This window comes from Danio rerio, chromosome 8 (genome assembly GCF_049306965.1).
Source record: "Danio rerio strain Tuebingen ecotype United States chromosome 8, GRCz12tu, whole genome shotgun sequence".
In the NCBI taxonomy this organism is placed as follows: Eukaryota; Metazoa; Chordata; class Actinopteri; order Cypriniformes; family Danionidae; genus Danio; species Danio rerio.
Window position 1 is genome coordinate 31,646,303 of NC_133183.1, and position 16,405 is coordinate 31,662,707.

At 34.3% G+C, this 16,405-nt stretch overlaps 1 protein-coding gene across 14 annotated transcripts in view; it reads left to right on the top strand.

The window, feature by feature from the left end:
• The window catches only part of grid2 (glutamate receptor, ionotropic, delta 2), a 704,448-nt gene that overhangs the window by 679,052 nt on the left and 8,991 nt on the right, over window positions 1-16,405 (top strand). For 10 of the 14 annotated variants that reach the window (XR_002459338.2, XM_073909341.1, XM_073909342.1 and 7 more), the window contains 1 exon segment: window positions 10,794-11,034. Coding sequence is in view for 13 of the 14 variants with exons in the window: in XM_073909341.1 (XP_073765442.1) it covers window positions 10,794-11,034 (241 nt within the window). In the remaining variant the exon portion in view is untranslated. 14 annotated transcript variants of the gene reach the window in all.

Below are 16,405 nucleotides of genomic sequence, written 5' to 3' on the forward strand. Positions count from 1 at the left end.
CTAAAATAATCCTTTACAAATTGATAATATGTCCCTGTAAATTTCATTAGTGTGAAAAGGAACAAAAGTAATGAGAAAAGTAAGAAAGTAAGTAATATTGCACTATAGCATTCATTTTACTTAAGTCCCTGTGAAATCAAAACCAACCATATGATTTTGTTAGCTCTCATTGCTAGTTTTGTGGTGAACAATTCATCTGTGCATTAACTGCCTGCTCCACCAAATGATTGACCATATTTGACTGTTGTAAATAATGACTGTTAAAGAATGACTGTTTTAAATAATAATTTATGCACACAGTACTGTGTAGTGCAACAAACCTAATCCTGTTGCACTACTACACTTTATTTTGGTTTTACTGTAAGAAAAAAAAAACAGAAAAACAAGAAAACATGTCAAATGAGAATCTAAAATATTTCATGGCATACTTAAAAGAATAAAGATGATTTAGTATTCAAAAATCTTTTATTTTGAATAAATTTTACAATAAATAAGTCTTATACTTCATATTTTCAGATTTTTCATAGCATATTTATTTTTTATTCAAATCTGAAAATGCTGATTTTTTTTGTTAAATTGTTTTTATATATAATTTTATAATATAATTTTATATATAATTTTTTTCTATATATTTTATACATATTTTTTTTATATATATATATATTTCCCAAATGATGTTTGACAGATTCAGAAGACTTTCACAGTATGTCTGATAATATTTTTCTTATTTAAATCTTATTTGTATTATTTCAACTAGAATAAAAGTTTTTAATTATTTAAAAACCATTTTAAGGTCAATTTTTTTTCAATAGTCTACACAACAAACTATTGTTATACAATAACTTGCCTAATTACCCTAACCGGCATAGTTTAAATGTCACTTTAAGCTGTATAGAAGTGTCTTGAAAAATATTTAGTAAACTATTATTTACTGTCATCATGGCAAAGATAAAATAAATCAGTTTTTAAAAAACAGTTATTAAAACTATTATGTTTAGAAATGTGTTAAAAAAAAATCTCCTCGTTAAACAGAAATTTCAATGGAGAAAAAATAAACAGGGGGGCTAATAATTCTGACTTCAACTGTATTGAAATTGCAATTTGGAATTGGCCGTGGCTAACATATTTAACCACGCTGCTCCAACTGTAGGTTTTGACAAACAGAAATGGTGAGCGGGAGGTGTCTGTTAGGTTGTAATAACTTTTCCCAATCTAATTTCCCGATCTTTCTAAATAAAATGACTACTTTACTACATCCGTTCAGCTTGCTGTAGCGAAAATAAGCCACGCCCACTGTTTTCTCATCTAATATTCTATTTCTCTAGGAACTGTCACAGCTTTCGGTTTATGTGGACTTTAAAACTGCAGTCAAAAATATAATTCATAAAAATGTAGACTGAAGCACAGACTTCTAATGAGCCTGTATTGCATATTCCATATGTCTGAACATAACAAAAGTATAGAATTGACAAAAATAGGATAGAATTTGTTCTTTGACATTCATGCTTGCCACCCTGTTGTCATCGCAGCAGTGTGGTCAGATGTAAGCTATTATCTGAGCGCTGAAACAGCGCACAGCGTGTTGACCCAGCAAGTGTTGAGACATCCATCACTGCAACACTCATAAATGTCGCCGACTAATTTTTCAAAAGTAGGCTGTTCCATATGCCTGTGATGGGACATGTTCTGGTGACCTCCAGTGGGAATGAGGTCTTCGAGGAAGAGCTGAAGATCAAGCATCCCATCTCAGAACTCATTCGTCACTGTGCTATATTACCACGGAGAATGAAACTGTAATATGCACTAGTGTTAAAATTGCTAGAAGTAATATCTGTCACCGTGATGGAGGAATATCAATCTAACTGCAGTCGAAATCAATGTGTGTTGTGGTATATGAAATAGCTTTTACAATATGGTCACTTTAGTTAGTTAATACAGTGACCAACAGTAACTAATAATGAGGCATTTATTTCCTAGTGTTTGAAAATTACAGGTATTACAGTATTTATTCCTCCCAGGTTAATGAAACTAAAGTCATTCATTGTTAGATCTTTTTAACTAACAGTGCATTAACTGAGGATAAGCAAACACAAATTTAGATTTTAATAATCCATTAGTAAATGTTTAACTAGGATTAATAAACTATTTTAATTTTTAATACATTTAAACCAACATTGAGAGATTGATTTGATCGACTTGTCTTTGTTGTATTTGTACCAGCTCTGTGATTGTAATCGGTAATTAAAAGGAAACCGGTAATTAAATCGGTAATTAAAAGGGAACAAAAAAATAGAATAAACATATACTTTTATATTAGACACACATCTAATGCTTGTATTTGCAGCAGCTCCACGTCAACCACTTCACGCATTGGGTTAAATTAGGCTTTACAGTCTCCTTTACTTTCATTGGATCTGTTCTGCTAAGCGAACAGAACCAACCCTGTGATGTCAGACACAGCAACATTCCAAGATGGTGGCGCCCTAGGTCTAAAATCTATAGTAAAACATGCCGTTTTCCTCTAAATCTTTACATTAATCGAGTTTGTTTAATAAATGTTCATTAAAGTGGAATCCAATGTTCAAAATAAGGTAAACTTGACTGAGTGCTTCATTTCCTCTTTAAAACGACGTTTTAGAATGAAAATGATCCGCTCTGGTGTTTCATCTAGCGTTTCTGAAAAGATCTTTATCCACACTATACTGCTGAAAAGGCACATCACATGACCACACACACACTCTGGCATGCTCTGTAGCATATGCGCATGTCTGAGCTCCAGGCAGTCAGCGGGTGCTTTGAGCACAAAACCCCAGGTAAGGGCAGGGCACGTCAGACAGTTCATCAAGAATGTATTACTGGATCGCGTCTCACTATAGTTGTTAAACTTGATATTTAATTCAACTTGTCTTTATCTGACGACACTTCTGTCTCTTGAATCTATCGGGTAACGTGTTTTGGGTGTAAAGATAAGTTAAAGTTCCCAACAAATCAAAACTAACCATGTCTGTTTTAAAAAACTCTTCTAAATCCCTGATCTTTCGGATTGAAATGCCTACCTTAATACATCCATTCAGCCTGCGGTAGAAAAAACAAGCTACGCACTCTATTTGCTCATTTAAAATTCCGTTTCTCTAGGAACTGCATCACAATACGTAAAAAAATTATGATTGTAGCTTCGTACTTTAATATATTAATTTATGTAACAACGTATACTGATTCTGCATGTTTGACTGGTTGCTTGCATTTATGTCCTATATTATATAAACTTATTGTGTGTTATACTTTTATAACGGTCATTATTGATTATTAATACTGATGTTCAGCAAAAGAGACAGGATATGCTTCATATTTTTCAATGAAAATGAAAGTAGATGGTTATGTATAGGCTCAGTTTTGTTATAAATATGCATACGGTGAAGATGACAGTCATATAAACATGCAGCTACGTGATGCCCCAACATTTTTGGTGCCTGTTAAATTTTATAAATATCAAATCAAAGTTTTGATATCAAAATGAAAGTTGACACTTCCTTATATCATGTTCTCATTTTATTGTTAAGATAGTGAAACAACATGGTGATGCGAATGACGTTATAAAGTACACTGTTCCCTTTGAAGATTCACCCGACGTGCCCTTGGGAGTTTGTTTTCCATATCAAACTTGCCAAGTCTGAACTTAAAAGGAAAGACCCCAAGAATAGGTGAATGTCTGCAGCCCTGCCTCCGTTTTCAGATGTCTTCGTTTTCCCCCATCCACACTGACACAGAGCAGCAGCGTTTTAAAACGAATTTCAGGGCTTGAAAACTCTGTGGTAGTGTGAATGGAAGGTATAACTGTAGTAAAACAAATGTGTTTTAAAACCAAAACGTAATAGTGTAAACAGTGCCTAAAAATAAAAAAAAGATTTACCAACTGAGATTGATGTAATAAATATAACAAAGCTGTTGAATGAATAAAATATACAGTCTAAACTAAAGCTGTCTGGGCTGATAGCCTTGTGGGAACTGTGTCGATACTATTGAGCTTTGAAAGTCTGAGTGTGTGTCCCAAATTTGATACCTTCTTGATCTTGTCTCCCTCTCTCCCTCCAGCTTCCCTTCCTGTCCAGCTGCTGCACTATCCTATTAAAGACAAAAAAAGACAAATAACTATTTTTTAAAGGAGAGTAAATAAATTTTAAAAAGTTTAAAAATCACTTAATTACGAAAACTTATATTGAAATGCATCAAATTATTATTTATTTAACAAAGTATTCAGTTTTGCATTGATGACTTAAATATATGGCTTTTTAAGACCTAGAATACAGTTAAGTTATTACTTTTTAATCTATCCAGACTTATTAGAAATCCTACTTTCATGAAGATGAGAGTTTTTTTTTTTAAATCAAATAACATTTACAGTGTTGATTATTAATTATACAACAGTGATTCGATGGCCCTAATGCTGTTATCACCTTGAAACGTTTTACCATACTGTATGTAATATAATAATAATAAAAATTTTAACCAGGGCTGTCAATATTGGTTAATACATGTAATTAAATCAAATTCAAATAATCTAACTCAATCTTAAATCAGTACATAAAAGGGAAAGTTCAACAAAAAATGAAAATTCTGTCATAAATTAAGTATAAATGTAAGGCATGCACCATGGTCTACAGCGATCACTCAATGAAGATGTATGATTCAGCTATAACCCTAACCATATAGTAAGTATATGTAATTAATTAACATTAAATAAAGTGTTACACCTACAGTTGTACTAACATGAATTCAGACACCTTCAAAATGTCTCTCAGTTTGTCTGCTGTAGTTTCAATAAGTGTCAAATAATATGACAAAACTCAAGGTTAAAGAGCGTCAGAACACATTCATCTTCATAATGTCAGACAGCTTTGACAGAAAGGTACAGTGTGTAATGGATTACAAACAAGCAAATATAATTCAGACAACTGTTAGGATGACAATATTTACACAACTATCAACACTACTTTGATGAGCCTCAATGACAGCCTGTATTCTCCTGGGCTCCTGCTGTCAACCAAGTTCGTGCAAACTTGAACTTCAATATTCTTCCAGACATATTGATTTAGTCCACTTTATGAAGGATTTCGGGGTATAATGTCACAGTTTACATTATTTTGAAAGACTTAACAATAAGGTTGTAATAGTTAATGCCAGGTAATGTTTTTACTAATAGTTAACAATGAACTTTACACTTGTTGCAGAATTTATTCATCTTTGTTTACATTAGTTAATGAAATTTAGTCCATGTTAACTTACTATGCTTTAATATGGATATTAATAATGCATTAGTAAGTGTTGAACTATGAGTAATAAATATTGTACAACTATATTTAGGGACCAAGCACCTACGCTGCCCTATTGGAAGTGCTCCAATTCTTCTTCTTCTTCTTCTACTCTAGAATGAATCGTGATTTTGAGGGTCTAAACATGCTCAAAAACTCACAAAACTTTGCCCATGCATCAGAAGTGGCAAAGACTTACGTTTGTTATAGGTTTTGTAAGTGGGTGTGGCAAAATAGCTCGACAGCACCACTTATGCTATTTTGATGAAGTGGCCCCTGAGATGCTTTTCACGCACACGTACAAAAATTGGCACACACATCAAACATGCTAATACCTACAAAAAAGTCTCTAGGGCTGCATTTACCCTACAGCTTTTGATGGTCAATTCTGATTTTGTGACTGTATCCGACTCTTTTGACCACCGTACACAATGACAAGATGCAATGACCCAGCAAAAAAAAAGCTGATTATAAAAGAGCACCCTTTCCTCCATTCCTGTATTTAATCTGTTTGCAGGGTTTCATTTTTTAAATCTTTTTGACAAGTTGTTTTACTATAGTTTATGTCAGACAGCCACTGCCATATCACCATGCAGCCCAAGACCGCTTACTCACTGAAGCTAAGCAGGGCTGAGCCTGGTCAGTACCTGGATGGGAGATCACATGGGAAAACTTGGTTGCTGTTTAAACTAATGTTAGTGAAGCCAGCAGGGGGCGCTCAACCTGTGGTCTGTGTGATTCCTAATGCCTCAGTAAAAGTGAAGGGGGCACTATACTGTCAGTGAGCGCCGGATGAGACGTTAACTGATGAGACATCCTGACTCTCTGTGGTCATTAAAAATCACATGGCACGTCTCGTAAAGAGTAGGGGTGTAACCCCAGTGTCCTGGCCAAAGTCCCTTAATCATCCCCATCCACCAAATTGGCTCTATCACTGTCTCTCCACTCCACCAATAGCTGGTGTGTAGTGAGCGCACTGGCGTCGTTGTCCTGTGGCTGCCGTCGTATCATCCAAGTGGATGCTGCACACTGGTGGAGGTGTGAAGAAACCCCCCCTCATGATTCATACATTCCAGAAAAATTCTCATTTGGCCATTATATATCGTTTACGTGGCAGATGTTGCACTCTCTCTCTTTCGCTCTCTCTCGCTCGCTAGCATGTTTGAATACTTGTGCTATATGACAATATAAAAGCTTTCTTTTGTTGTTCTAGTATATGAAATGTAAGGTTTGGGACTCTGCTAAAGTCTGTTCTGAAATGAAAGCATCAGTGTTGACATCATTCGCTACAGTTTTTAATCACGTGCGACTCGCATTGACAGGGGAAAATTTGATTTACTTGCTTACACTGCAGACATGAGGCCATGGATCCAATTTATATCGGATAAATTTCCACATATGAACAAGACCTGAATCTGATTCAAGTAAATCAGAATCCATGTGATTTGTTTCCTGCTTACATGGACATGACCTGAATCCGATCTGTGCGACACAAAAGAAAAAAATCTGAATTGGCTCACTTGAAGCATGCTGTGTAAATGCAGCCTTGGAGCGAAATCTCAAACCAACAGGGGGTCAGATATTTTTTACTTCTTCTGCCAAAAAAGTGACATTTTTATATTTTAATGAACTCCTCCTAGAGATTTTATCAGATCAACACCAAAATTGGGTATTGTGATCTCAAGGCCTTGGCAATGTTAAATTGCGATGATCTACAGTTTTTGTTAAAGGGCGTGTCTGTGGCGGCCTCACAAACTTTGATGTTTTGCCACGAAACAGGAAGTTGTTTTAACTCAGCCACACAATGTCTGATCTGCATGACTATTCACATTTTCCATGAGATTCCTCTTCTGAAGACAACTACAATCCGATAATGAGTAATTCATAGCGCCACCTGCTGACAGATGAAAGTTTGGCAAAAATCTGTGATTTTTCTCAGGTTTTTTATATTTATCAGCTTAAATTATTGTTGTCCGCTGTTCTGTCATACTAAGGCCACCAGGCAGCGGTGAGCCTGGGTGTGAGGTCACTTTCTTCACTGCTTGCAGCATTAACCTTTATTCTGCTATCCTCACATAAATGTAGCATAGTGTCCTGCATCCACGTATAATATTATCAAAAATTATATCCAAGTGTCAAAGTCCTTTTTGATTTGACTTTATGCCCATATCTATGACTTTTCACAGTCACAACACGTTATGGGAAATTTAAAACAGCCGCCCAACACACAAGAAGCAACTAATTTCTGTTGAAATGCTGCCACAAGAACCATATTTTTCAAGAGCCGGGGTTGTTTGTTTACAGTGACATGAGAGAGAGCAAATAATGACAGAATGTTCAATTTGGAGTGAACTAATCCCTTCATTTGTAACAATATGCGCTGTAAAGATCAGTGGGACATCGATTACATCTTTGCTTTCTTAGTCACAGTACTTGGCATCATAATGACAGCGGATTACGGCTCCCTGGGCACATCTTGCACCGTTCTCTTGAATTGTCCTCGTTGTGGTTTCAGGTCTCTGAATCCTCTAAAGCAGCATATGTAGCCAGCGTTGCATGGCTAAATGTCGTTGGCGCGCTTAAAAATCGATCTGTAATGCGTATCTCTCAACATTGGCCCACCTTGTTGCGAGTCTTGTGTGCTGTAACCATAGCAGAATGCGGATGGGTCATTCTCCATCTGCTAAAACCCAACAGGACACTCTTTACACCTGCATGGCATTGTTACGAGACAGCGATAGGGATGTAAAAATGAAGGGTAGCTCTTTGAACAAATGTTGAATGTTTCGACGGTGTTAGTGTGTACGCTGAACATCGCCAGTTAGTGTTTGCAACAGCTGCAGTTTGAATGTGAATACAGGCTCTTGGAAGCTCGCTTGTCTTTTCCTCTGAGGCCAAACTGTGCAGTGATTCCTGACTGCAGACAATCAGGCTGGAGAGAGAGACAGCCACGCAATACAGATCAGCCAATCAATGAGGCAAATTCTCCTAAACCTTTGTGTCCTGTATTCATTATCATTCATTTGCAGCCGCTGGACTGGCATCGGTACATCAGAACAGCAATTCTTCATCATGGAGCCTGCTGTTCTTGCTATTGCTGAGTAGACACTGCCCCCTGGTGCTGGCAATCGGCACATATCTCTGCAGCAACAGATTCCACTGAACAGACTGGGACCGTTCGGAGTTATTTATAGGGTGTTACACAGATCTCAGTGGCTCAATTAATGTGTAAGAATGAAACAGGCTGATATTAAATTTCCATCCATAACACAGTCCATTTCTGTAATGCGACACACAATAAAATTGTGCATAATCGTGCATATATTTAGGCCAGTAGTAAATGTCCAGGCGTGGAGTGCAGCACTTCAGTTATCTAATGAAGCTTGATATTTGTCTTACTTTAGCAGACTTGAAGCAGGGAAGCTATTTCTGAGCAAATAGATGATTTTTCTGTTAAGGGATGTTTTCTGTCTCCTGTTATTTTGTAGAAAAGTACTTCTGATTTAGATGGTAGGGTATAATCGATTTTTCTATTTAATTACTTTTTTCCATTCTTTTTAGTGCTTCTGGATTTGAGCTCTGCTTTCATTTTTGTGGACAATTGGATTGTCTTATCTTGTCAAGTTTGAATTAGAAGCACTGTTTCAAATTTGTATTTAAAAAATCTTTCATAAAGATATGGAACTTTTTCTGTTAGTCGTGGCAAGAATTTCATTCGGGCTCAGTTTTGGTGCTGATGCTATTCTTATACATATGTATTACACATACATATTATATATGTATTATATCTTATATTTTCTACCTATTAGGTCAATTTAAAATCTGATGTGTCATATCACTGCTAAGCACACTATTCTGCACACCAATAAAGTGAAATTATAATTCAACTAAAAAGGGACTTGCAGTCTGTCTTCATTAACTAAAATTAGAGATGCTATGCACCTAAACTGAAATTATCATCTTCATACAAAAAAAAAGCATTACAGATAGGACTTGAATGAATGAATAAATAAATAAATAAATAAAATCTGGAATTAGAATTTGTCCTTAAATGTCTTTTTGTTTTACATTTGTAATGTTTACAAGTACACTATCTGACAAACGTTGTGAGAGCAACAAATAACAACTTAGTAGATCATTTAGAGATGTCAAAATGTAGATTTTTCTGATGAGTCATCTGTTGAACTGCATCTCAATCATCACAAATACTGCAGAAGACCCAGCATTGAACCAAGATTTTCATTGAAATCAGTCAAGTTTGGTGAAGGAAAAATCATGGTTTGGGGTTACATTCAGTATGGGGACATGAGAGAGATCTGCAGAGTGGATGGCAACATCAACAGCCTGAGGTATCAAGACATTTTGTGCTGCCCATCACATTACAAACGAGGAGAGGGCAAATTCTTTAGCAGGATAGCGCTCCTTATGCTTCAGCTTCCACATCAAAGTTCCTAAAAGCAAAAAAAGGTCAAGGTGCTCCAGGACTGGCCAGCCCAGTCACCAGACATGAACATTATTGAGCATATCTGGGGTAAGGTGAAGGAGGAGGCATTGAAAATGAATCAAAAGAATCTTGATGAACTCTGGTAGTCCTGCAAGAACGCTTTCTTTGCCATTCCAGATGACTTTATTAATAAGTTATTTGAGTCATTGCAGAGATGTATGGATGCAGTTGTCCAAGCTCATGGGAGTCATACACAGTATTATTTCCTTTTTCACAGCACCATGACTTTATATGCTATTTTGTACATTATTTCTGTTAAGTGACAATACTTTTGTCTAAGCAAAGTCAAAGCTTACTGTCCTAATTAAATAATTAAAAATAAAGGCATAATCATATTTTATTTTGCTAAAATAAGTGTAACCTAGAGGTCTTTGCTTTTCATATAAGCCACTTCTGATACCAACTGATCAACTAGAAGTCATGTTATTATTTGTTGTTCCTAAAACTTGGAAAAGCGACAAGACTTTTGTCAGGTAGTGTGGCGTTTTAAAATCATTATTTTATTTAAAATCAAGTTAGTGTTTTAAAATCATTAAAATACATGTTTGAACATTTACACCAATCTTTTTTTTCAATTAAAGAATATATTTTTATATTAGTACAATACATCATATATTATTTATTAGAGCCTCGCTAAGAACAGTTGATGCAGCCCTGAAAGTTTGCTGACGTCTTTAATTCTCTGATTAGGAATTATTTTATAATATTTAATAATCAGAAACAAAACTATTTCTTCATTACTTACATAATGTAACTGCTTTTGTTAAGTTCCAAATGTCAAAAATATTTACACACAGTATCAGAAATCCAGTTTAGATCCCATATCCAGTCAAAATCCTCTTAAGGATCAGTTTTTACCTAAAATATGCTGCTTTGAATTCTTTTTTGTTTTTAATCCAGGATAAATGTTGTGACAGACAGTCTGAAAAGCATCTCCAACTCCAGAATCCTACATGTATGTATTTTGTTGCTGTGTGCAGGATCTTGGAGCTTCAGCAGAATGGAGACATGGACATCCTGAAGCTAAAGTGGTGGCCGAGGGACAGTCCGTGTGACCTGTACTCTCCTGTGGGCACTCGGAAAAGTGGCAGCGCCCTGGACATCCACAGTTTTGCAGGAGTCTTCTTTGTACTAGCGGCCGGTGTGGTTTTGTCCTGTCTCATTGCCACAGTGGAGACCTGGTGGACACGAAGAAAGGGCTCCAGAGTCCCATCGAAGGAGGTGAGAGTCGATCATAAACCTCTGTCATAAACACAATAGTGGCACACGATTCAATACAATAACTATAGAGATTTTCCAGGTGCCAGAGAACAGATGGAATTCCACATCAGTCTTAAAATCCCTCTTCATGCTGGACACTGAAAAATATAACCGCATAAATGGGTGGTATGACGGACTCTTGAACTTATAACTTCTGATTTAGGCAGATATTTCAATTAAAATCAAAAGATAAAGAATGTAAATTAAGATTACATATGAATGTAAATATTAATTACGTTGTAATAATTAATTACGAATACTAACTACTGGATAATGCCACTGATAATAACCACATGCTATATCAGATGATCTAATGATAAATTATAATAATAATAATCTCATTTTTATATTATATTTATTAATTGAAACTAAGTGGCTGCAAATAAAAGTATAACAATTATAAATTATTAAAAAGATAATTGTCACATTTAAAGTTGTAAAACTGGATTTGCACAAATCATTTTATAATACTGCAATGCTGCAGTGTTACTCAGCAACCATAATCATTGTTTTCTTAGCATAACAGACAAACTATAAAGGGTTTACCCAAAGTCAACATTACTTGCCCTTATGTTTATCCAAATCTATATGAGATTGTTTCTTCTATCGAACGCAAAAGAAGATGTTTTGAAGAATGTTGCCAACCAAACAGTTCACAGTACACATGGACTTCCATAGTACAGCAGGGGAAAAAGTAAATAATTGCAGCTAACTTTCTGGTCACCAATATTTTTCAAAATAGCTCAACAGAAGTTCAACAAAATATATTTTGAACTTAATTATAAACTAACAATATTCCTCTAGATTTGTTGAAGATGTTTCATTTTAAATGCTGTTTCTTAGTCACTATCAACTGTAAATAAACATAAAAATGTGCAATGACAGCCACACTGACAACAAACAGAAAAGCAGAATCTCCAACAGTCATGGATGTCATACCACCCAGCAGTAAAAGTACATTTAGTACATTAAGAACAACAAAAAAAGTTCTTCAAATGAAAAATATTCCACTGTACAAACAGCAGACAAAGCAGTTTTTTTTCTGATAATGCACATAAACAAACGAACCTACCCATAAAGAACACAGTGTTGTTCAATTGCCTGCCAAACACATTAATAAATAGATGAAATAAATAAATAAGTAAGCCGATGCTAGAAAATATTTATATCCTGATAAAAGCTAGATAGATCTAGGCAATTATGTAAAGACAAGGCTCTAATTTCCCCTAAAGGGATAATTCACTCAAAAATGTAAATTCTCAATTACTCAATCTAAGCATATTCCAAATCTTCTGTTGAACACTAAGGCAGATTTACTGAATAATGTTGGAAAAACAGCCAATAACTTCAAATTAGTTTTTTATTATTTATTTATGTAATTTACTAAATGTTACTATCACTGAAAATGCACAAAAGCACGCACACCACTCTAAATGGGTGCTCACACAAAAAAAAAAAATCCTGGTTGCCTTAAATTTTTAAGCTAAATCAAATCCTTATGAGTCCATTGAAGTTATGTTAAACTGACTTAAAACAGCTTGTATGACTTATAAAATTAAGTTAGAACATGATTAGCTTAGATAAATAAGTTACAATGAATTAAAAACATATGCTGTCATGACAAATGGTTCATATAATTGTTTACAGTGCAGCGATACACCCAAAAGTGCAAAAATAAATAAGGCAGCAACACCAAAGCTCCAAAAATGTATTCAATTTAAAAGGCTAACATAAAGTGAGTAATGTTTCAAGCACACCTTGAAACATTCCACACTTTGTGCTAGCCTTTTTAATTCAATAAATTGGTATTTTTGAAGCTTTGGTGTTGCTGAATATGTGGATGAGTTAAATTGAAACGTTTTGGGTAGGTGGGATTATTAATGGTTAGTGCCAATCAAAGCTGCATCTATTAAAAAAAATACAAAAAATACAGACTATAATTTAATAAATAATAAAAGTTTTAAATATATATTTTAAATGTCATTTTGGAGGGTTTAATAAAGGTACACTATTTGTACTGAATAAACACAGTGATAATTTAGTATTGATTATTCCTACTATGGATGCATTTATGGCTGTTTTTCTCCAACATTCTACAGAATATCTTGGGTGTTTTTTTTTTTTTTTCAACTGACGAAAGAAATTCAGAGAAAGTTTTAAAACACTAAAGTGCATGTAAACAATGAGGAGTTTTTTATTTCTGCGTGAACTATCCCTTTATTATGTGAACAACTGTCTAGACCAAAGATGCCCAAACTAGGGCATGCGGGTCACAGTTGGCCCATGGTAAGCTTTAATTTGGCCCACCATCCCCTCTGAGAAGAGAGTGAGAATGATGGGAAGGGTCGGAGCGAATGCCTTTAACTAAGATAATAATTTCTAACTTAACGTAACGTTGGTTTGTTTTATTGCTAAGAAAAGCAAACTGAAATCAAATGATTCAATTACAGGTTTGTAAATGAATTAGATTTTTTGTAGAAATACAAAAATACTGTCACTTGACGGATAGAGGAAAATGCAGAAGACATCAGCATGCAAATCAAGGCAAAAACAGGAGCAGCTTGCCAAGTGTAACCTCATTCTGTTATAAATGAGATTGTTTTTAACTGTAATAAGTTCGTTATAATATTAAAAAATATATAAACTGTGTTAGATAAAATAAAATAAAGCAATGTTTTCTAGTTAGTTTACATATTAAATAAATTAGGAAATTACCCATGGCAAATTTAATGGAATAGAGTTTGGTATATTTACCCCACCACACACAATCAAGTTTGGTTTTTGGCCCTTCATAAGACAAAGTTTGGGCACCCCTGGTCTAGACTAATGTGTTTGCACATATTGTTTTTCCTGTTCAAACAACTGTTGGGCAGTGGCTCTTTTGCATAAAGGTAGCCCTAATTAACAAATTGCTTGCATTTCACATGACAACACCCGTAAAAGTGACATTCATACGTCTGTGACTGAACCAGTGTGATGTTGCTTTTTGATGTAATGAGTTTATAGCATTGTTCTCTTATCTGCAGCTGTCATATTGTGGGTGTTTCTTCTCCTGAAAAAACCCATCCCCATCTCCCTCATTTCTCCAATCGAGTTCCATCACAAACCCCAACATACACACCTTGACCCTCTTCGCTCCGTCTCATCAGACTCTCCACGGGCCAAAAAACATCACATTTCATCTCCAGCGTTCCACCTGAAAAACAAACTGCGTAGGGCTTTTGATCAGCGGTCAGGGGCTTATTCTTGTCTTCCGTCCTCCTGCCATGAAGCAGCTTTTATGTGTTCATGACCCCACAGAGAGAGACAGAGAGACGGAGAGCGGCTGTCCTTCATCCTCACTCCTCTGAAGGCCACTGTCCACTTCACTGCTCACTAGCAGGGCCAAATTACTCTTGATGCATTTCTTTTGCACTAGTTTGAGTCCTGGTAGCTAAGTAGAATTCAAAATTGTGTTTTGTTTCATTGTAGAATTATATAAATAGAAGGTTTAAGATAGACGAATAGTTGATTTGACATATTTGTACATATGAACAAGGTCCAAATTAACACTGAATTAAAAATGGCTTGGAACTTTATTGGGACACCATGAGGTGTAAATTGAATTGTGATAATAATCTTTTTTTAATCAAAAGTTACTATCAATCAAAAGATTGGAGTAGATGGAGGTATCCATGGTTTGTATTTATTTCAAACTAGCATACTATAAAACAAATTATTAATTTCAATGTGAGTGTGTATGGGTGTTTCCCAGTACTGGGTTGCAGCTGGAAGGGCATCCGCTGCAAAAAAAAAAAACATATGCTGTGGCGACCTCTGAAATAGAGACTAAACCGAAGGAAAATAATTTAATGAAAAATTTGAATGCAGAATCTATTCTAATATACTTTCAAATATGATGTTTTAAATGGCTTAACAATGGTATGCTATTTTTACTGAATTAACACAATGTTGTTTTAAGAACTTTGTGTGTTAAACTAAATATTTGAATGGCTTTATTTTAACATTTTCATATTGGTTATTAAATAATAAATTCCAGAATGATTAAGTTTATTCCAGTCGATACTATACGCAAAACTTCAACATATATAAAAGTATAGGCATATAGAGATTAAAAAAACTAATTATGAAAGTTCAATGTGCAAATAATTACATTTTAGCAATGAATCAGTGAAGAAATAATCATTTGTTTTTATAATTAGATGTGCAATTTATGTTTGCATACTTTTTAAATTAGAATTTGGATTACAATCTCTAAAAATAAACCACAAATATCAATTAGCTTAGATTTTTTTACCTTACACTGTAAAACCCAACAATCAACTTTATCAAATGAAATGAGTATAGTTAACTCAAAAAGTTCACAGTACTCATTTAGATTAGTTTTGAACTCAAATGGTTTGTGGCAATTGGTTTCCTCAAACGGTTTGGGTTGCCTTAACTGATTGGATGTTACAGTAATCAGTTTGTTTGAGTTCTCTTCATTTGATGGGTTTTACTGTGTTCAAATTGCTTTGTTTACTCAAATGGATTAAGTTCACTGTACTCAATAGGATTAGCTTTTGAACTTAAATGGTTTGTTGCAACGGATTCTTTAAATGGTTTGAGTTACCTTAACTTTTTTGATTTTACAGTGTATAGAAATTGTACTATATATCATTTATAATGATCTAATGTTACATTATTAAAAATATGTCATTTATATACACTGAAAAAATGATTTCTGCAAAATTGTTGCAAACAATTAGTATGGGTTGAATTAAAACCAATTAAATTTAGTAATGTTCAACTTTGTTTAAATGCACGTGTTTATAACCACTTAACATAAAAAGAAATTGTTAATCTAAGGAATCCTTTTTGAAGCATTTTTCAGTGTAAAGACAGAGAATGAATATTAATATTTTTGCAGAAACTGTAAGCGAACATACTTTAATCAACTAAGTTCAAAAGAACATTATTTGAAACATTTGAATTAAAATCTTTTGTAACTTTATACAGCTGTGGACAAAATGAAGATTAAATGGAGTTATTTTCTGTTTTCTGGCTTTGTTCTTAATATAGCTGTGTTATTTGATTAAATACTGATAACATGTTTTTTTTTTTTACAACAAATGTCTTTACTGTCACTTTTGAGTTTTTATTACAGTTAAAGCACCTTAAATGAAACTATTAATTAACACATATACAGATCTCAAACTTCTCAAACACTAATATATATGTATTATATAACTTTTGTTAAGAAAAATAATGCACCACAACGCATTGCATTTTGTCACTAATATGCTTTTTTAAAATGCTTTTAAAAAACAAAATGGTAAATCTTCAGTAAATA